The following is a 21,490-nucleotide window of genomic DNA, read 5'->3' as shown; positions in this document are numbered from 1 at the left end:
AAAAGTAGCTCAGAAGTAAGTTTCCAAAGTGTTCAATTGAGTGAAGTTTGCACAGGATTGCAGCTTTAATGAAGCAGGAGAGCAAGGGGGTTCTTCAAGGACATGTGACATTGACACAATCCAACTGGGCAGAGGGGGTCAAGATGGCTTTTTTTAAAACCTTCTTTTCCTCTGTAGTGGGATTAAAATAGATCTGTGGCATTCTGCCAAGGACCATGTTCCAGAAGGCTTAAGGTTCGTATGTGATGGCAGTATTTTTGGAAACACCCTCCATAGCTTTGGATGGTCTGGATTCACAAGTAGCTAAGGCACTAGTGATATCAGAGCCCAAGCCGTAGGCTACACTGTGTGCCTACTCTATCTTCAAAGCTGCTGACTTGAAGTTTGTCCAGCCAAAAATTAATCCTAATTCTGTACCCAAAAGACCCAAATTTGGTCTTCAGGTTATGCAATTACGTTAGATGTGTGTAATTTTTTTTGTATTCACTTATTTTCATACTTCTTTCTGAACTCTTATGTGGATGTCTTTTTATCTATCTATCTATACACAGGCACACATAGCAATGTTAGAACAGAAGGACATGTTACCTCAGCAAAAATGTTTCCTAAATGAGAAGGCAGTGTCCACCTCAGAAGGCAGACTACAGATCTTTCAAGCAAGTAAATAAATTTGCTTAGGACAATTCACAGGTGCTTAACCCTTCCTCCTTCCACCATATCTGCCTAGCCCCTTCCCTGAGGCCTTTTTTCCCTTTCAGCTAGATTTATTTCAGGTGCTACAGTCACCTGTAAAGAGCCCCATGGCGCAGAGCGGTAAGCTGCAATACTGCAGCCCAAACTCTGCTCACAACCTGAGTTCGATCCTGGCAGAAGCCGGGTTCACATAGCCGGCTCAAGGTTGACTCAGCCTTCTATCCTTCCGAGGTCGGTAAAATCAGTACCCAGTTTCCTGGGGGTAAAGTGTAGATCACTGGGGAAGGCAATGGCAAATCACCCCGTAAAAAGTCTGCCAAGAAAATGTCGTGATGCGACGTCCCCCCCATGGGTCAGTAATGACTCAGTGCTTGCGCAGGGGACTACCTTAACTTTTACCTACAGTCACCTGAGGAAAAACAGAAAAATTGAGGGTTACTGGACAGAATCAGAGGGGTGGAGGCATATTAAGCAGATCACTTGCATCTGTTGATTCTCCCCTACTCCTGCATCATTGTTATGTGGTATATACAGAGCTTGGAATTCTGCATCTGCTTTGTAATGTGTTCCCTTTTGTCTTTCATGAAATATGGAAATGGCAGGACTGAGGTACGGACAAACAAAGGGTATTAAGATTATGAGTCATGGAAGATGATTGGAGTTCAAAAGAAACAATATTTTCCAAGTGTTCTTACAGACATGGATGCTGAAAGTATTTCTGTAAGTTGGGTAAAAAAAGATGAGATTTTTTCACTTCTCTGCCTCCAGCACCTGCAGCAGATGGAGGTCTCCTGTTCAAATGAGTCTGCTCTTTCTCCTTTGCTGCTCTTAAGCCTTAAACTCCCTCCCAGGACATCTATGTAATATTGCCTCTTTCTCAGAGAGCCGTGGCTCATTGGTAGAATGGAAGATCTAAGGTTCAATCCAGTTAAAGGATCTCAGGTAACAGATTTGCTTTGCCAGACAGCCTCCTTGATCAGAGTAGTAAACAATACCAAGGTAGATGGACCAATGACCAAATTGATTTAAGATCAATTATTCAAATTCCTCTTCAAATGCCACCTTTTATATGAAGCTTTTGGCCAATCCCTGAATCCTCATCCTCTACTAAAACTAAGCCTTATTTAGTTTAAACACTAGATATGCTTTTATATACACTTTGAAGCATTTTGATATCTTTGTTACATACTTTAGATGCAGGCCTCTCCATGGCAGCACAATGCATTGGAAGGTCCTTGACCATATTGTACTTTGACCGGTAAAACTGCATATAACAATGACATCGTGGAGGTACATAGACCCATCATTCCAAGTCAAATCAAAATTTGACACAAGAGAGCTGCATTGTAGTAATGGATTTTGTTGAAATTTTACAGAGTTATGAATGTTGAAATATATCTACCAAAAGAGCACCAATGGTCCAGTGGGGAAGTAGGTAGTTTATTAAAAACATCATGACCTCATGTGTTGCAAAGGTTGCTTTGTCAGGAGATCTGCAATATTGTATTTAAAAAATTGAAAGGAATACTAAGCTGGGCATCGGCAAGAAACACATCATGAAACCCTGTGGTCGTAAGTTGGACCACATTGCAAAAGATAAGTTCCTACTTCTGCACAAGTCTGAATGTAAATATAGTTAGTGCTGCAAATCCCATACTTAAAGGTTTCCCAAACCAAATAAACAGATCACTAGAACTGAAAAGATGAAATGCAACTGACCTGAAAGTATTATCGTCTCCAAAACTTTCTTCGCAGCATCTTAAGAGAAAAGACAGGTGAAATGATGTAAAAAGTCCAGATCCTCATTTAACCCACAAGGAACCAGGGCTTTGATCTCAGAATCCATTCAGCTTCTTTTCTCAATAGCAATTTTAAGTAGCATTTTATCATTGTGGCAGTCTAATTTTGCAAGAATTGGCTTAGATTTTAAACACAGACGACGTGTTCAAATATGGATTTATTTGTTTAAAAAAACATTAAAACCTGCCTTTTCCCAGTTCAGTTGGAAGGGAACACAAGGTAATTTACAGTATAGTTAATAATTACAGTACAAACAATCTTAAGACCACAATATTCTTATTTTAGGGATTTATGTCCACATGATGGGGTTCTAGAACATGTAAGGAAAGAAAAATTGAGATTTAGCAGTGTTAGAAGACAAAAGTAATTTATTTTATTGGAATAAAATACATTCAAGCAGTCAGAATATGGTCAAGCACACACATAGCATCCATTTCTAAAATGCCCACTGTAAATGCTAAATATTTCTATACCCGAGCTCTGGAAAATATTTTAAATTCAAGAGAGAAATTTAGAAAGTCAGAAGATACTTGGGCACACTGATATGTGTGGAGATTGTCTTTTGGTAGATTCAAGCTGTTAAGGACTTCAGTCCTGAGTTGGTCCTGGAAACAGAGTGGGAGCCAGTGTAACCGGTAAAGTATTTTATATGCTTATTATTATGGTAAGCCTCAGCCAAGGCTTTCATTGCTACATTTTATACCAATTAGAATTTCCAGACCATCTTCAAGGGCATCCCACAAGTGGAGTTTGACAGTAAACTAGCCTGGATTCACCCACACAAGTCTACTCTCTCCAGGAATGGCCACAGCTGGTGAACCAGTTTATGCTGGTAAAAGGGAACCCAGCGTCCTCCTCCATCTTTTTGTCCAACAGTAATGAGCACCCTGAGCTGCATACGTGATATATCGGGAAGTGGAACCCTGTTGTGAGTTCCCATGGCAGCTTGCTTAGTTACTTCTGCCTTATCTTGGCTCAATTTCAGTTAACTGTCATTTGGACCTGAATGAATATCTGAAAGATATCTGAAAGATATGTCTAGGAGGAAAGACTCCAGTTGAAGACTCCTGATGCTGCTCTCAAGATCACCACCTCACTATTCCAAGGGCATCTGCAACAGGTATGACATTTTTAAGGCAGAATATCCAAGCCCTTCACCCACAGCTGTGAATTCTGCTATCCGGCAACCCGCTGTGTGAAGAAGTATCTCCTTTTATTTGTTCTAAATTTACCAGCCGTTCTTTCCAGCAATCCCAAATGGATAGGACAAAAAGGACAAGAAGGAGCTTAGTTTCCAGACGCTCTTAAAGGACAACTTTATGTAGTGAAGGGAACACACTAGAGCTGGAGAAACACTCCTGGTGGCTGAAGGAAGTCAAAGGAAAGACTAGATCACATTGAAGAGGGCTAAGTTGGTCATCTGTGCTAGGGCCTGTACAGATACTTTAGGCTCTGTACAAACATACCATTTTCAGAACTATCTTCTCTTACCTCTTCAGTGGTTTTAGTGCAAGTCCAGCAAAGACAGCAAAGGAGAGTGGAAGCCTTGCTGTGGACAGGAAGCTGCTGCTTTGCACTCAACAAAGTTGGTTTGATACTCTACAGCATCCTCATTATGGTGAGGATATGGTGATCCTCATTATGGTGCCTGTCAATGTGTCTCCTGGCACCCACTTCTTTCTTCCCCAAACCAAAGAGCCACCTTGACTTTCCTCCTTATTGAAATAGGAAATACTTGAGCAGATCATCACCTTTGAGTCTGCAGGGAGCACCCATTTGGAAACAGCTGCCTCCATCTTAGCAGGATGCTTGGCTTGAACTTTCCAGCATTTTTTAATGCCCCCAGCCTCCATGGCAACCATTTCATGGCAGTACCTGCTACGTGTTTTCAAAATTTCAGAAGTGCCCTCAAAGGTTCAGTAAGGTTGGGGACTCTTGATCTGTGGTCATATTAGGAAAGACCCATGGAGGAAAGTTAATTTATATTGATGTGAGGACCTTTTTGTAAGAAACTGGATGGCTGAACATAACTTGAGTGAGCTTTAAATTACTTTCACAGTGCAGTCCTATGCAGAATTCCTCCAGTGTAAGCCCATTAAAATCAGTGGATTTAGAGTGGAGTAACTCTGCATAGGATTGCACTATTTGTCTTAATGCAGTGGCTTTGAAGCGTTATTCCAAGACACCACAGTTCCTTTAAGGTTATCAGCAGTTCTTCAGTGAAACAATGAGTAATGATTGACAATCTTCCCTGAAATCAAACCTAACTACTATTTTAACCTTCTCTTTCATTCTGCAGCAGACTATTGGTTGTGTTTTATATCAAACTCCGATCAAATTCACATGTGCTGACATTGCTTTTCAGCTACCTTTTCTGCTGTTCGTGACTTTTGAAGAAGAATGGGGTGGGGGTAACCTTAAGTGTGTTTGTATCAGCTTTCAGGACTATGATGGCCATGCAGGAGGGTTAATGTAGAATCACTTTTCAGCATGCGTTTTACAATTTGCATGTGATTTTGTCCTCAGTTCAAGTAAGGCTACTGTCCTACATGTATCAAGTGCCTTTGAACAAGCCTCAGAATCTTCTGCAATACACAAGGGTTCATCAACCAGTGAACCAGTCTGGAAAGTGTTCTTGGAAGGTCCTAATGGATGTAAAACCCCGATATTTAACAGTAGCATCTTAAAGACCAACTAGATTTCCAAGGTATGTGCTTTGAGAGTCAGAGCTCCCTTCCATTTATACTGGAATTGCCACGATTTATTGTTTAAATGGTTCAAAACTGGTAAAGCTAGAGAGTTCAAATCCACAGGCAGTAACATAGAAAAAAATAGTTTATTGATAGTATGTCAAAAAGACTCAAATGGCAGTCACACAAAAAAAGGTTGATGAAAGTGTGGTTAAAAAATTGATGTTCTGCATCTCAAAGTGGTAAAAAATTGAAATGCATATGTTTCCATAGTTATAGTGTTTATAGGAGTCTTTGTACGGGCTGTTTCTCAAAACTGTATCCCTGCCTATTCTCATTATAAACTACCCCACTCAAATAGATCTGCAACTCTGACACCGTCATCGTAAGTAGAGATATATACCTTTCTAAGCACTGAAGTCAGTGGACTTATAATGGTATAACTCTGCTTAGCATTGAACCTGATGTGAACCAGTGGATAGAGAGTCTACAAAGCAGAGCATGGCAGTCAGCTTATATGACTAGGCTTTTCTGTTTCTCATGTAAAGCAGTGGTGTGATAAAATTTACTTGAATGGATGAGACCAAGAAAGCAAAATGCCCCGTATTCTTCTTTGTCACACTTGCTCCCCTGCTCTCTCACTACTCTTTGAGGTTCCTCATCTATTCTTCTTCATTCTTCTTGTTTCTTTTGGTCATAATAAATGGACTTACTTTAGCCTTCAGACATCTGACACCTCTCCTCCCATTTCACCACTTATATAATGCCCCCTTACTAAAGAAACAGAAACACTTAGGACATCTCAAACAAATGTAATTTGTATTAAATCCAAATTACATTGGCTCTTTGTGGGCTTCAGTCATGCCAAAAGTTTGAGGCCTTGGAGGAAGTACCAACACACTGAAAGGTGTGTGTGAAGGCAATTTAGAAGAAAGTTAAGTATTCTCCAAATGGAGCAGGCTAAAGGAGATCTTCTATCCATGACTGGTGAATCCTACTCACTTTCCACACAGGGCTTACAGTGGCCAACTCTTCTCCAAGGACTATCAGCAGGAGTTCTAAGGGGACAAAAATCCATTCATTCATTCATGATTTCAGACACGATATCACACTGGTCTGTCCAGATTATAGTGGCTGGTGCTGGGGCTTATAACTGGACTTTGTGGGACCCCATAGCCTAGGGAAGGCTGTGGCTGCTTTGCTCTGAGTCTCAGACCAGCCAGGTTTGGATTGCAGGGGTCCCTGTACATGTACGGCGAAGGAGCACCTGGTCCATATGTTGAACCAGGAGGCCCAGAAGGGCTTGCCAAGCTATTAAAGGTTTCCAGAGATGGCACACCAGACATGGATGCTGCTGCAGCTGCAGGGAAGACAGTGGGGCTTGGAAATGAGTTGAGGTTCATAGAGTTGAAGATCTGGAACCCTTTGCCATGGATGGGGGTGGTGTGCAGCCCTTTAGGGGTCCAGTTATTGTAGGTGTAGCTTGGGTAGAAGTCCTCGTAAGAGCTTCCGGACAAGCCACTGAGTGGTGAGCCAAAAGCCCCTTTGCATAGCTCTGTTTGCTGATGCCGCTCCTTTTTCCGCCACTTGGCTCTACGGTTTTTAAACCAAACCTAGAAAAAGAGAGAGGAGTAAGGAGTTGCTAAAGTGTTGGACCAAAATCAAGGGGGCAGGTTCAAATCCCCACTCTGCCAGGAAAGCTCACTGAGAGCCAAGCTACAAGTGACACCTTACACAGGTTGGACACTTGTCAGCTTACCTCAAGTTTTGATGGGAAATGTAGGCATCCTGGTTTTACAGCTTGGCTCTCCATTACAGCTGCAAGACCAGGATGCCTACATTTCCCATCAAAACTTGAGGGAAGCTGACAAGTGTCCAACCTGTATCAGGCGTCACTTGTAGCTTGGCTCTGAGTGACCCTGTGTCGATCATTCCCTCTTAACCTAACCTACCACACAAGGTTATTGCGAGGAGAGTGTTGTAGGCCACTTTGAGTCTCATTGGGGAGAGAAATGGGGTATATGTATCTAAATAAATAAAACAGTACTGTTTATACTTGCAGCAGTTAGTAACAATTCAGTGACCATTAGAATGAGGGCCACATTAGAGGAGATGGAAGATCTATGATAGATTCTTCCAATCTCATGAAAACTATTTATCAGTTCCAAATAGTTGCTTCGAAGATCACTGAGAGAAAAACGTTTGTCTTTCTTCTAGGCCTTTTTGATTATTTAAATATTTATTTATTTAAATGTGTATTCCTTGCTGAGTGCCATCTGATCTGACTTCAGTGCCTTCTGGACATGGCCAGAAGCCCAAGCTGAAGGACCGATGGCTTTTGACTCAGAGCCTGGGGCCTTCAGTAGCTAGCTCGGTGAATGAGAACCTGCCCAGGATGTCTTTGTTTTCCTTGCTTGTATTGTTTATTTAAATTATATAGTTTAAGTTGGTGGCTCTGGAAATTGTTGTATACAGGTTACAGAAACCACACAAGAATAACCCTAACTAACAATGTGTTGGTGGCAGCAAAAAAAGAATCCTAGATGTACTATTGGGTAATGGTGGAATAAAACTGGCAAGGTGAACTCAGTAAGATGTAGCAGCTTGAAACCTTGGCTGGCTAGTAAATTCTTCATCCTGTATGACAAAACACAAGATGCCTGCAGGGCCCATTGTACAGCACTGATATGCTGGCAATCTTAGGCCAATCGCAAGTCAGAATGTTTCCGTATAGAACTATGAACTCCATCCCAGCAACCAGGGTATTCTTTATATTACCTGATTCTGTGGCTGCAGAGAAAGAAAAGTGAGCCAAGAGGACCTTTTTTTCTTTTTTTGACCTGGCTAACTATCCCATTTCAGTGCCTTCTTCAGCCTTTGAATGTGTAAACACAGTTGGATGAAGTTCAGAGGTTGTATTCCTGGTTAACCTACAGTGCAGATATAGATCCTCACCCTAATCCTGGGTTCTGTCAGATTGGTCCAGCCTGCGATCTCCTCCCTGGTGCTCATGTCCGGGTAGCGATTCCGCTGGAAAGTGGCCTCCAATTCCTGGAGCTGCTGGCTGGTGAAATGAGTCCTCTGCCGACGTGGTTTCTTTTTTCCCAAGTTCGCTTCATCCTCACAGCTGGAGTCAGAAGATTTGCACTGAGAAATCTCACCAGTCTCTCCTGCAGGGAAGACGAGTAAGCAAGTCTGATACGCATAAAATCACCCCGTCCCCAAGAGGTGTAAATACAACTTTTAACCTCTTCATGCTTTGTGGAGTACATGGGCTGGGTCTGGGTTCCATGCCAGACACATAACAACATCAGTCAAAAGGGTTCTCCTCAACTCTCAAGCACATGTGTTACGTTTTCCCATGCTGAAATAGTTCCAGGAGGGGAAACCCATGTGTATTCTACGGAACATATGGGATAGTGTCCCCAGGACTCTTTCAGGTTGGGAAAATGGCCCAGGGAGTTAGACAAAAGCCCCTTCTCCATGTGCACTGTGGTCCTGACCTGAACCAAGCACCATATGTGCAAGCATTGAGGCGAATCTGCAATTCATATGTGATTGTGGGACCTGGAGACCCAGCCTGCATCCTCTGCAATGTGATGTCCTCCAGGGTGCAGCTCCAGGCAGATCCTTACTACAATGGAAATTTTGCCTTATGATATGCAATAAAATGAGCGATGAATGTCAAAACATTCCAAACAGAACTGTATGTGCTATTTACAGTGCAATTCTAAGCAGAGATATATCCTTCTAAGCACATTGACGTCAGTGAACTAAGAAGTATATGGTTCTGCTTAGGACAGCACTGTTAGTTATAAAATTCTCATTCTTTGAGACAGTTGTCCCCACCCCACCCCTTTTTTTCCAGTTTTGCAGCTGCAGAAGTCTGTCACTCATTTGAATGTCACTAACATGGAATCTCCAATGTGATCAGAGAATATGGACAGCCAAAACTTCCAGAAGATACAGATTTTACAAAGGAACAAAAGCAGTTACAACAAAAAATGTACATGCAAAATTTGATCATCAGTGCCTAATCATGAAACCTTCTGATGAGATTTAGCAGAAAATCCCTTTCCTGAACTTTCCCAGCTTTAAGGTGGATGCATTTATTTAGGCAGTATGTGTGCATGTATACAAAAACTGGTTGTCTTTTCCTTACTTCACCTGGACCAAACTCATGTTTTAAAGTAAACATCAAGGATTCCAAAAAAGAAACAGTAAAACATCCATTTGGATTAATCAGCATTTAGGGATTCACAATGTATGCTGTCATTTTTCAAAGTGTAATTGATAACCTTTTCACCAGCTATAAGGATAAGACTTTCATTTAAGGATTTCCAATAGTCATCTTGCCATCCCAGCAATTTCCCCTTAAAATGTAATTATCTCAGTAAATCCAGTCTTTCATTTTCACCCATGTGTTTTCAGTAGAACACTTACCAGCATTCTCACAAAATGGAGTGGGGAGAGCAGCAGCAGCAGCAGCAAAACACTGCCAAGGTTACATTTCTCCTCCCCCCAGTAGAACTATCATAGTATATTAACAATTTTCCAGATTTTGCTGGCACCCCATATCTACTGTCTGGGGCATCCTTTTCTCTCTGCTTCATGGAAAAGTCACCCATAGGCCTTGTCTACAAAGTACAACCATTGCTTAATATACCCCAAAATTAGACATGTTTATGAGTGTAGCTGGAAGTCAACATAATCAGGAATTTAAAAGCTCTTTCATTTAATCTCAGCTAATCCTGAATATTTACATGGACCAAATCACACAGCAAAGAAATGTGTTGAAAAGCAAAATCTACTACAGCAGGACTGTTTGTTTATCACCCTAAGGCATGAACCTCTGCAAATTTTAGATGTCCTCAGATGGAAGATCTACAACACCAGATGTGTTTCAGCCTAAAGAACAGGCAATTCCTGCACGGCTGACAGATCTATCTATCTTCTTCCCCCACAACAAACATTGTATATTTTCCTTAGATTTTAAATATAAGCAGCCTGATCCTCCTTTTAACATAGCTATGAACCTGCCTGGATAAATCAGACCACAGATCCACCTAGTTCAGCACTGGCTAGCCAGATGCTTTTACGCAGTTCACAAGCAGAGCTTGATGACAACAACCTGCCCATCTGATAGGCAGAGGAAATGTATATGGAGGTTCCACTTAGCTATCATGGTTAACAGCTACTGATCTACCAATCAATCCACCCACCATTTTGTCCAATGCCTCTAAAATCCATCAAAGCAAATGCCCATCACCCCATCTACTGACAGTGAATTCCGTCAGTGAATTGTTCACAGTGGGAAAGACTTTCTTGGGACTGTCCTGAGTTTATTGCCAGCCAATGTCTTGGGGTGACCCTGAATTCTAGCAATATGAAAGAAGAGGATACCTATTTTTTATTTGCTTTTTCTTCATGATTTGCTATATAATATTTATTCTAAAAACTTTCTATCCTGTCTCTCTCACCCCAAAGACCTGACATATAAACAGCAAATATAAAATAAAAAATAATTAAAACAAATCTTGATCTAACAACATTCAAAATGACCCTCCAAATGATCCATCCTTGCAGTGATGCTGGAATGCCATCCAAGTAGGGGCCTTCCTCACAACCTCAGGAAGGTCATTCCACAACACTGCTGTCACCACAGAAAAGCCCTAGCCGATGTCCTGTGGGTCAGAACCAATAGTAGGCCCTAACAGACATAGGCTGAAAGATAGCTGTTATATGTCACATGCAAAGGTCCTCTGACCTCTAGAGTTCCCAGACTGCAGATGTGCACTGCTAAACTTTATACTGTAAGCTCTGTGTGGCAAGGACTTGTCTTTTTTTGTGAAGCTACTATGTGCATATGGTATAACAGCAAATCTCTTGAATATATAACTTTTTTCCTACTGAGTATACAACTGTATATACAACTGTACAACTGGTAGGAATCAACTGAAAAAAAAAATCCTGTACCATATCCCAAATCCAAGCTAACATGCTACAGAACAATTATATTAGCACCATTCCAGAAGTCATGTAAGACCTCAAGGACTGTGATCACTCCAGAAATTGTGCCGAACTGATCCTAATGCTCTGTTATGGTCAACCTATGCAAAACTTTATTCTAGATTAGGGTCAGATGCCATGGCTCTGTCCCACTAGAAAATTGTTGTTGTTGTTGTTACCTGCTCTCCCCGTATATTTAACTCTAGCGACAGGAGCCCTCCCTTGCAAGATACATTAAGCAAGACTCCTTCTGTTGAAGGAAAACAGTCCCTCTAGGGGAAATCTGTGGAATGGATCTGCAAGATCCAATTTACAGTCTTTTGCTTCTTCTTATCTGTGCTTCTTTACTGTTCTCTGTTAGGGCCGTACTATATAAGACTTTTTAATGAATTGGGTCCGGGGACTGACTTTCCCCTCAGACACATAACAGCTGTGCAGAATGTTGTTTTAAAAGTCTTTGGGGGCCCAACTTGGATCAAGAATGTGGCAGGGGAAGAGGAGGGGGTGAGAGGACTTTCCTCTGCACCACTGTCCCTCACTGAAGCAGTCCCAGAGAGAGTTATTTGTCCCACTTTGGAGCTGCATGTGCAGAAACCTGGACTCAGTTTGTTAATGTCTTACGTTGTTTGGCCTTTAGAGTCTAGGGTTTCACTCTTTGATTCTCATTCTTTGATTCCACATGATTACTTAAGCTACAAGAGCTACTACACCCTGGCTTGTTGTTTACAACCTGTAATTTCGACCATGGATTAGAAAATAATCTCTTTTTTATGAGTGTTTAATGACCAGTTGTGACAAGAGCGATTGGCTATGGCTAGAGGCACAGAGTCATTAGATGCTTCGGAGGGTTGAAAGAGGGAACACTCAGAAGGAGGTATCTGGGGTTTTATTCTACTGGTCTTAAATTGTATCATTTTAATTGTGACTTGTAAGCTGCCTTGAGGAAAGGGGGAATATAAGCATTTTAATTAATAAATGAATAAATATATTGGAGTGATTTGTATGCATCTAACTAAGTGGGCTCTGGCCTGCAAAAAAATATGGCACAATAAATATGTTGTTCTTTCTGTGCTACAAAACTCTTTACTTGCAGTATATTCACTCTTCTAATTTTCACTATTGGTTAACAGGGTTTGCAGGGTTTGCAAAAGTTTCCAAAACTAGTCAAACCTCTCTGAGCAGTAACGACAGAGGGACAAATGTGTGCGCACACCATGGGACGCAATGCCTCTTTAGCCTGTGGTATATTATGGTATAACTTATTTACACAAAGAGATCCCAAGAACACATCTTCAGGCACACCCATCCCCAGGCTCAGGTTCACAAGTCCCCAGGCCACATGGTATTTTCCTGAATACTCCATGCCTTACCTCCACTCTCAGTACTGGGTGTCCCTGCCAAAGCTCTTGGCGGTATCCCTTCGGAGTTCTCATTCGTGGCTTGCAGTAATGCTGACATATTTCCAGCGGTCCAAAGATGATGTGTACAAATCTCCCAGAAGGATGGATTGTCCAAGCTATGGAATAAATTTGCACATAGACAGTGATCTGTGCACAGTCCCTTTCAGGTTATGAAATCCCCTCCTGAGATCTCCTTCATTGAGTCAAGTTAGCCGTTCTTGGAGGGCTCAGCTTTCCACCACCAGGCCCACATCAAGGTCCTGCTTTTGGACTCCTTCCTCAACCTTTTGCAACTTCTCAGAACATTTTTTTTTGCTCTCTAACCCTTTCCTTCCCTCACATGTTTATTTCTCTTTCCCAGGGCTGCAGCGCTCTTTGGCTTGGCAGGGAGGAGGGGTGTGTGTATATGTGTGTGAGTGTGTGTCAAATATCAGGGACAGCTGAATACAGTCTAACCAGGTGCCAATCAGCCATGGTCTCCATAGCAGGCTAGGGAAGCTGGACGTGGGGATGGATGAGAAGATGGCAGCTGGGAGGCCACTGTTTTGTTCAGCTTGTTGGAGTAGACACTAAAATATGCACCATTCTGGCACCAATCGTCTCTGTATTTACAGTTCTCCAGCTGTAGTTTCATTCATCTTTGTGGCTTGCCCTTGGAACCACCTCATAGAAGAATATAAGGCCAGCCTGGCTGGATCAGAACAAGATGGTCAACCAAGAGCTTGTTTATCACTGCAGTCGGCCAGGTGCCTCCGAGGATGCTAGGAAGTGGGGGAAGAAAGCAACAGATTTCTATTTTTTCCCCATCATCTATACAAATGTATACTATCTTTAAACATGAGGGTTCCCCTGAGCTATTAGGGCCAATGTCCATTAACGAATCTCATTCTTCATGAAAGAAGAATTCTTCTGTTGTTTTAAAACTCTTTATCACCATACCTTGTGGTAGCAAGTTCTATAATTATGCATACAGTGAAGACATATCCAACCTGAATCTACTGCCAATTTATACCAACAACATTCGATTTATAGATCACCCTTCAGGACAACTTAACGCCCACTCAGAGCAATTTACAAAGTGTGTAGTTATTATCCTCAAAACAATCACCCCGTGAGGTGGGTGGGACTGAGAGAGAGCTCTGAACAGCTGCGACTGACCCAAGGTCACCCAGCTGGCTTCAAGCAGAGGAATGGGGAATCAAACCAGGATCTCCAGATTAGAATCCTGCTGCTCTTAACCACTATACCAAACTGTTATGATGGAGAAAAATGCCTCCATCTACTGACCATCTTTTAAAAAGCAATCTTGCTCTCTCTCGCTCTCTCTTCTCTCTCACACACACACAAACACACACGGAGAAGGGAGAGAGAGGGAGAGAGTTTTTATTCTAAACTCAAAAGTCATAGATTTTTTAGTCTTCCTTCATAGAGTAGATGCTCCAACCCTTTGAGTGGCCTGGCACATAGAAGGTCACAGGATCAGTCCCTGGATTTCAGGGTCTAGGTTCCCTAGATCCAACTCGGGTTGGATCTAGGGAAATGCTGTGTGGCTGCTGTGCGGCTGCGGGGAATGGCTGTTAAAAAATAAAAGAGAGCCCAAACAGCCTCAGAACTCCAACACAGGGGAAGGAAGAGCTCCTCCCCCCCCCACCATTGCCCACCCCGGTGTTAAAATATCACGGAGGAAGGGTATTCCTTGTCTTTACTGCTCCAAGTGCACAGAATACTCCAGAGCAGTAAAACCAGAGGAACCCCCCACTTGCTATTTTAGAAAACAGCTTGGGGATGTGCATCTCAAACGAAAGTGAAGTCAAAGTATGTGTAATTCCAGCTGCTTTATATTTGTCTTTTATTACTTTCTGCTCCCCCACTGCTGTCTTGAGTCAAAACAGAAGACAGTAAAGATTAGAATGCTTGCACATGCAGCCTCCCAACAGGGCACATAATGCCCCTCCCGGAAGACAGGAGCGTTCCTCCTCATGTTCCACGGCCCTGATCCAAATCAGACACCACCACCCTTCCCATGGCACTTCTAAATGAAGTTATCATCACCAAACTCACAGCTTCAATATGGCTTGCAAGCCTCTGTGGAGAAATCATGTGAAAGGGAATGTATATTTTGGTTCTCAGTTTAGATGCATTCAGTATTTATGCATTCATTTCCTTCCTTCATTTATAGTTCACCTTTCTCACTGAGATTCCAGGTGAATTACATAATTTAAAACAATGCAATAGGACCAATATAAAAACATAACTAACAGAAACAGTGCCTTAACAGTATAATACATACAATAGGACTGTAAATGCATACAAATATTGCAATGGAGCTGAATTGAGCAACTGGAGAACAATGTGATAAACAAGTTTATTGTATACAAGGAATAAAGCAATGAAACCTGCTTACATTTCAGAGCCGTTAACTACCTTATTCCCTATTATAAGCCGTCTTGAACAATTCCATTTTACACATTCTTTTTAATTTCAAACTCCTTGAGGTAGGGAACTGTCCTTTGTGCTTACATTACTCTGCAAAGAGCTATACTGATACACTATACAAGTAATAACAGACATATCTGGAAAAAAAAGATAACGCACATCCTGGCCAAAAAAATGCATTCTGGCATGCATTCTCCCCCCCCCCACACACACACACACACATTGGGGATCAGCAGGGCCTGGACAAGAACCAACCAGATGCTGGAGTGCAGGAGCCAGAGACACATTGGATGTAAGTCTGGCCTTCTTCAAAACACTCGTGCAACTATATCCTAACTAAAACAGAGGCGGGTGGGCAGGAAGCTCTGACAAGTTCTTCTGCTTCTTTTGTCCCAGCTGGGCATTCTCTGCATTGTCAAGTGACACAAGTTGGCTGTCAGTGAAAGGCAGGAGACGCCAGCCCTCCAGTTGGTTAATTAGGCCTTGAAAGACAAGTCAGGATAGCTGCTTCTGCACCATCTCGAGAAGAAGGTCAAGTTTCCATGTTGCTTTTCAGCTGACTGATTGAAAAAGGTGGCATGTTCATCCCCTCTTCTTTCATCCAAGCTTTCCAGACAGACTGGCTTCTCGGGAATCAGCAGCACCCTCTTCCAGCCAGTTTAGGGGCTTGGCAGCTATAGAAAGCTAGAGGTATTGAGGTTGTAACTTAGGTTTGCTAACCTCTAGGTGGGATCTGGAACCTATGAAGATGTATTAAACTGAGTCAGACCTTGCATCTGTCCATAGATAAGTACAGTCTACAGTCTCTAGCACAGGTTTTTGCCAGTCATGCTCCTGAGATCTTTTTTACTGGAGATTCCAGGCACTGAAACTGGGACTTTATACACATGTAAATAACATGTACTCAACTATTCAGCTTTGGTCTTTCCCCAACCATTTTTAACCACCTATCAGACAATAGTCTCCAACTGTAGAATATGGCCTTTACATATGACATTTTTTAAGTTTCCCCAAACATATTTCCCCAATTGCAAACTCTGGTTACGTTAGTTATGAGCTGATCCATAGGCTGTATCTAATCATTCCCACATTACAGCAATTACACTGTCAATAGGCTGTCTTCTTTCTTTCTTTCTTTCTTTCTTTCTTTCTTTCTTTCTTTCTTTCTTTCTTTCTTTCTTTCTTTCTTTCTTTCTTTCTTTCTTTCTTTCTTTCTTTCTTTCTTTTGACATTCAAAAATATAAACGTAGAATGCAAACACACAAAAAACATTGGAACAAAAGGCTCGTGGGCATTTCCTTGCTGTCTTCTGTCATGCTTTCTTTCTTCTTTCTTGAAATGGATGGATGAAGCTGGTCTACACTACAGAAGGACTGAAATCATTTTCTTAATTGCATGGTCTGCTTATTTACATTGCTATAGCATTAGAGTTACCATCCTCAAGGTGGGGCCTGGAGTTTTGCCAGAATTGACAGCTAATCTTCAGACTACAGAGATCAGTTCCTCTGGAGGAAATGGCAGCTTCAGTGGGCATAGTCTATGGAATCACATCCCTCTTGAACTCTCTGCCCTCCCCAAGGTATATCCTTCCTAGGTTCTGTTCCCAAATCTCCAGGAATTTCCCAAACTGAAATTGACAAGCCTATACAACAATCATGTTTTTATTTGTTGAATAATACCCTATATTTGTGTTCATTTATTATCTGAATCTTGATGGTCCCCCTTTTCATTTGCCTCAGCCATCTTGGGCCATATTTGGCCACCTTCGACTGCTTCTGGATCAATATGCGAAGATTTCCTTGCCTTTAGTGTATTCCCACCCTGTTTAGATTCCTCTGAGAGCTTTACCCTCTCCGGTTACCTGTCCCTTCCTCCTTATGTCCTTCCTTTTTCTCAGAATTCTCAATGCATTCAAGACATTCTGCCCCACAGGCTCTGAACAGTCTCAATGTCTTTTGGTCACACATCCTACCTCCTCCCCCCTCCACTCAACAGCTGTACTAAGGCAGAGTTAGACAGGCTGGAATTTGCAGACAGCTGTGACAGCTGAGAGACCAACCTGCTGGAAGGCATTTCACCCCTCAGCAAAAAAGGCTCCAGAACTGAAGTTCAAAGGAGGGATTCCCCCCTCCCCCCCATCCCATGTCTTCTACAAAGACAAGAGGTAAAGGAGTCATATGTGCATGGTTAATATAAAGGTCTTACATTTTTTAAAAATCCAACTTTTCCTCCATGGTGTTCAGAGTGACATGCCTGGCTCTCCCCCTCGTTACCGTGACTGATAACAATCCATTGAAGTAACTTAGGATGGGAGATAGTGACTGGCCTAAATTGAGCATTGGTAGAAATCTCTCTCCTTCTGCTATGCTGAATCAGCATAGCAGAAGGAGAGAGATTTCAATAATCCAACAATGTGGATTATCGCAGAAGAGGATAATATAATGAGGAGTAGCACATATATGCCCAAACCACTTTGTGTGTTTATCAAGCTCCCACCTCCCTCCCAGCCCTTTTTGTTTATTGTGAGTTGTGTTTACGGTGTTAGTCAGCCCTTTCTGTCTCACCTTGCTTTGTATAAATGGCTGTAGAGTTTCTTTTTAATTACTTCCCCAGATTATTCATTCTCTGCTTTTCTCCCAAAAGAGACCCAAAGCAGCTTACATGTGCAATTTCTCTATCCAAGAGACCAGCTGGCATTTTTGACTGGAGGAAGGTTTGGAACAAACAAAAGGAAGAAAGTCTTTACACAATACCTTAATGAATTTGTGGAATTTACAAGGGGTGACAAAGGTGTGCTAGATTTCAGCAGTGTGACAAGATACTTAGAATGGAGGAGCATTCTCACATGGGCCTCCATATGCACTCTGAAGCAGTAAAGCTTTTTTTAAAGAGTTGGGTCCAGGTTTCTTGCACCCGTCTTGGGTTCTCCACATCCACAAAGCAGCTGGGGCAGTGGATTCCAACTCATTAAAAAGGTGAACATTTAGTTTGGCTCTCTGTGCTCGATTTCTTTTCTTTCCCCAAATGTGGTGGTGGTGGTGGTGGTAGTGATGATGATGATGATGCCAGGAATAATTATGCCAGGATTGTTTCACCAAAGAATACAACAGGGTGGAAATTTAATCCTTTCTCTCCTCTGTCCTTTTCTCACTGGAAATAAAAAGAGATATCTGAGATTCTTTTGCTATATCTGGGGAAAACTTGCAAGTGCTCTTATTTTTCCCCAATGGGAAGGGAGTGGTGGTAAAAGAAGTTCATAAATATAATGGCTTAGGAGGGAAGGGCTGGAGTTTCCATCTTCTTTTTGATAATGCAGTCCCAGAGACTGTATTTACAAAGTAAATAATGATGTTTAAAATAATAACACAAAGAACAGGATCATGTGTGGTGTAATGGTTAAAGTGTCAGACTATGATTTGGGCAGTCCAGGTTCAAGTCCCCACTATGCCACGGAAGTTCAGCAGCCAGTTTGGTGTAGTGGTTAAGAGCAGCAGGACTCTAATCTGGAGAACCTGGTTTGATTCCCCATTCCACCACTTGAAGCTAGCTGAGTGACCTTGGGTCAGCCGCACTCTTTCACAGCTGTCTCAGCCACACCCACCTCAGAGGGTGATTGTTGTGAGGATAATAATAGCATACTTTGTAAATCACTCTGAGTAGGGTTGCCAGCTCCAAGTTGGGAAATTCCTGGAGATCTGGGGGGTGAAACCTGGAGAAAGTGGAGTTTGGGGAGGGAAAGGACCTTGGCATGGCATAATTCCATAGAGTCCACCCCCCAAAGTAGCCATTTTCTCCAGGTGAACTGATCTCTGTGGCCTGGAGACCAGTTGTAATTCTGGGAGATCTCCAGCCACTACCTGGAGGCTGGCAACCCTAATTCTGAGTGTGGCCTTAAATTGTCATGAAGGGCTGTATATAGATCGAACATTATTATTATTATTCATCAGGTGACCTTGGACAAGTTGCACCCTCTCAGTCTAACCTACCTCATAGGGTTGTTGTAAGGATAAATGGAGGAGAGGAGAGCGATGTAAGCTGCTTTGGGTCTCCACTGGGGAGAAAGGCAGGGAATAAACAAAAGTAAATAAAATGTAGTAAAGTCTTCAGATACAGCTTTACTAACACAGTGAGAAATAGGCCTATGTTATCTTAAGCAATGATTATCATATTTTTGAAGTGAGGCCCACTTCTAAACTACCTTCTAATTTTCAGAACCAGCTAATGTAGTGTGACAGGCCACTGGCAAATGCATGTCCAGGATGCAATGCGCATGAGATATGTCCATCATATTCTGCACTGCAAAAGTTTGGGAGCAAGCCAATTATCTGGAAATAAGAGGGAGTGCAGGGCGAAGGGGGGAAGAATGTGATGGCTCTTCTCTCTCCTCTCCCTTTTCTATCACTGGGGGTGGATTGTGTCCAGACTAGAGTCAGAAGCTCCCGGTTGAGAAATTCCTGGAGATTTGGGAATTGAGCCTGGGGAGGGCAAGGTCTGGTGAGAGGAGAGTACTCAGCAGATTACAGTGCCATAAAGTCCACCCTTCAGGGCAGACATTTCCTCTTGAGGGGACTGATCCCTGTAGTCTGCAGATCAACTGTAATTCCAGAAGATCTCCAGTCTATGCCTGGAGATTGGCAACCATCTCCAGACCATCTTTACCCAGCAGGAGTTTGAGCCTCATGACGATCCACTTGTGACAGGCCACTTCATTGGCCACAGTTTGAAAATGAAGGCACTAAATAAAAAGGTTGAAGAAGGCATCATGGTATAGCTCAGTCTTGTCAGATCTCAGAAGCTAAGAGAGTCAGTACTTTGATGAGGGCTCACAAAGGAAGACTCTGCAGAGGAAGGCAATGGTAAACCACCCCTGTTCCTCACTTGCCTTGAAAGCCTCTTCTTGAGGTCTCCATAACTTGGTTGCAACTTGACAGCACTTTATATACACCAAGGGAAGGTAGAGTGTGGAGAGGAGAAATCTTCTTGGGGTTGATCGACCAAAGAGCTTTGCATTTTCCCACCCTCACTACCCTTCGGCACTCTTCCTGCCTTTCCTTCCCCTCCACCCTCTCTCCTCCTTTGGTTAAGTGAAACTCAAACATGACAACCATTTTAATGGAAGGCTATTTGGAGTCAGACCGGGCTTCCTGCCACCTTGACCTTCTGGACAGGCTAAATTTGTTCTTCTGCAAACAAGTCACTTTATTTATAACTGTGATGACAAGTCTTTGAGGCAGCAAGTGTCTCTTGTCCAGTGGAAATATGCCTCCTCTCCCACCCCAGAACATAAAGGGTACTGATTGGGCCCAAAGGTAATGAACTATGATGGACAGTAATCCCAGCTAAGGAGGCTGGGATTAACTGGCTGTCATTACCTGGAGACCCTCGTAACTCAAGCCAGCCGGCCAGCCTGATTTATGAGGGGATCTGGAATCGCTGAATCCTCAGCACTGCTCCTCACAGCAGGGAGGCAGAGCATCAGCTTCAGCATAAATAAACCCGAAAAGGTTATTCAACAGCCCTCAGCCATGTGGAGCCTTGATATTGCCCTGCCACAGCCTGTAAATATACCAGCTGCTGTCATGTTGTACCTTCCTGGAATACCTGGGAACCACACACACCCATCTCTGACTGGGAAATGCTCCCGGTGAAGAAGGTAGCCAGCTGGAACAAAAGGGCTCTTGAGCCATAAATACTACACCCTCCAAACATGTGTGATAATCTTACCAGGGCAGGCAGGGCTTGTGGTCCTGTGTAAAAGGGGTGAGGAAGCATGGGCAGGAGGTAGGGTGGAGGTCCAATTCTACTTTGGATGAGGGCAAAGCAAACGTGAGGGGAGTAGACGTTTAAAGAAAGGAAGCCCGTGTGCACACAGAGGTTCATTTCTGCTTAGAAGCAAACATGAGGCAAGGCATTTTTTCATATTTTTATTTGCTGGCAAGTTGATTTTGCTTTGTAAATTGTTAGCCTGAATGTGTCTGGTGTTTATCTGATAGAAAGGCTGTACTTATACATGTGGAAAAATTTACGCCCCCACCAAATCTCAATAAACAACTCCCCCCCCCACCCCAGATCTTTACTGTTTATGCCTTTGTGTTTTAAAATGCATCCCTGCAACCCCAAGGACTAGAAACTTGCCTCCGTTTTTTTAAAAAACTTGAGTTCATGGAAGTTTTTAAAAACCACACATGGTTTTGGGGGGCCTTTGGGCTTGTATGATTGAAGTCAAATGCCACTGGGAATTTCCCAAATGCCCGAGAGCCACTGCATTACTGATGCCTGGTCTAACACTAGTGTAAATCCACAGCAAAGCCATTAAAGTTGGTAGAATGACTCCGAAGTCAACTTAACATATGGCGTGTGCCGAGTTTTCTGCTGTCCTCTTCATCCATCTTCCTCTTACTCCAGCTTCGTTTTGAGTCTTCTTATGAGGTGTCACATTGCAGAGTATAAAAGGGCGATTAT

General features: G+C 42.6%; 2 protein-coding genes across 2 annotated transcripts in view; one reads left to right on the top strand and one right to left on the bottom strand.

The window, feature by feature from the left end:
• The window catches only part of ITPRIPL1 (ITPRIP like 1), a 195,501-nt gene that overhangs the window by 162,768 nt on the left and 11,243 nt on the right, over positions 1–21,490 (top strand). The window lies entirely within an intron of this gene.
• On the bottom strand, positions 5,447–12,958 carry LOC129341942 (pituitary homeobox 2-like). Its single transcript, XM_054997300.1, has 3 exons — positions 12,563–12,958; positions 8,139–8,353; positions 5,447–6,796 (listed from the first exon to the last, which is right to left on the bottom strand). The coding sequence occupies exons 1-3, from the start codon at positions 12,648–12,650 to the stop codon at positions 6,290–6,292; spliced, it is 810 nt and encodes a 269-aa protein (XP_054853275.1). The 5' UTR covers positions 12,651–12,958; the 3' UTR covers positions 5,447–6,289.

The sequence above is a fragment of the Eublepharis macularius genome, chromosome 14 (genome assembly GCF_028583425.1).
Source record: "Eublepharis macularius isolate TG4126 chromosome 14, MPM_Emac_v1.0, whole genome shotgun sequence".
Classification (NCBI taxonomy): Eukaryota; Metazoa; Chordata; class Lepidosauria; order Squamata; family Eublepharidae; genus Eublepharis; species Eublepharis macularius.
The sequence above is the reverse complement of the archived record's forward strand: the minus strand, read 5'-3'. Positions and strand labels throughout refer to the sequence as shown.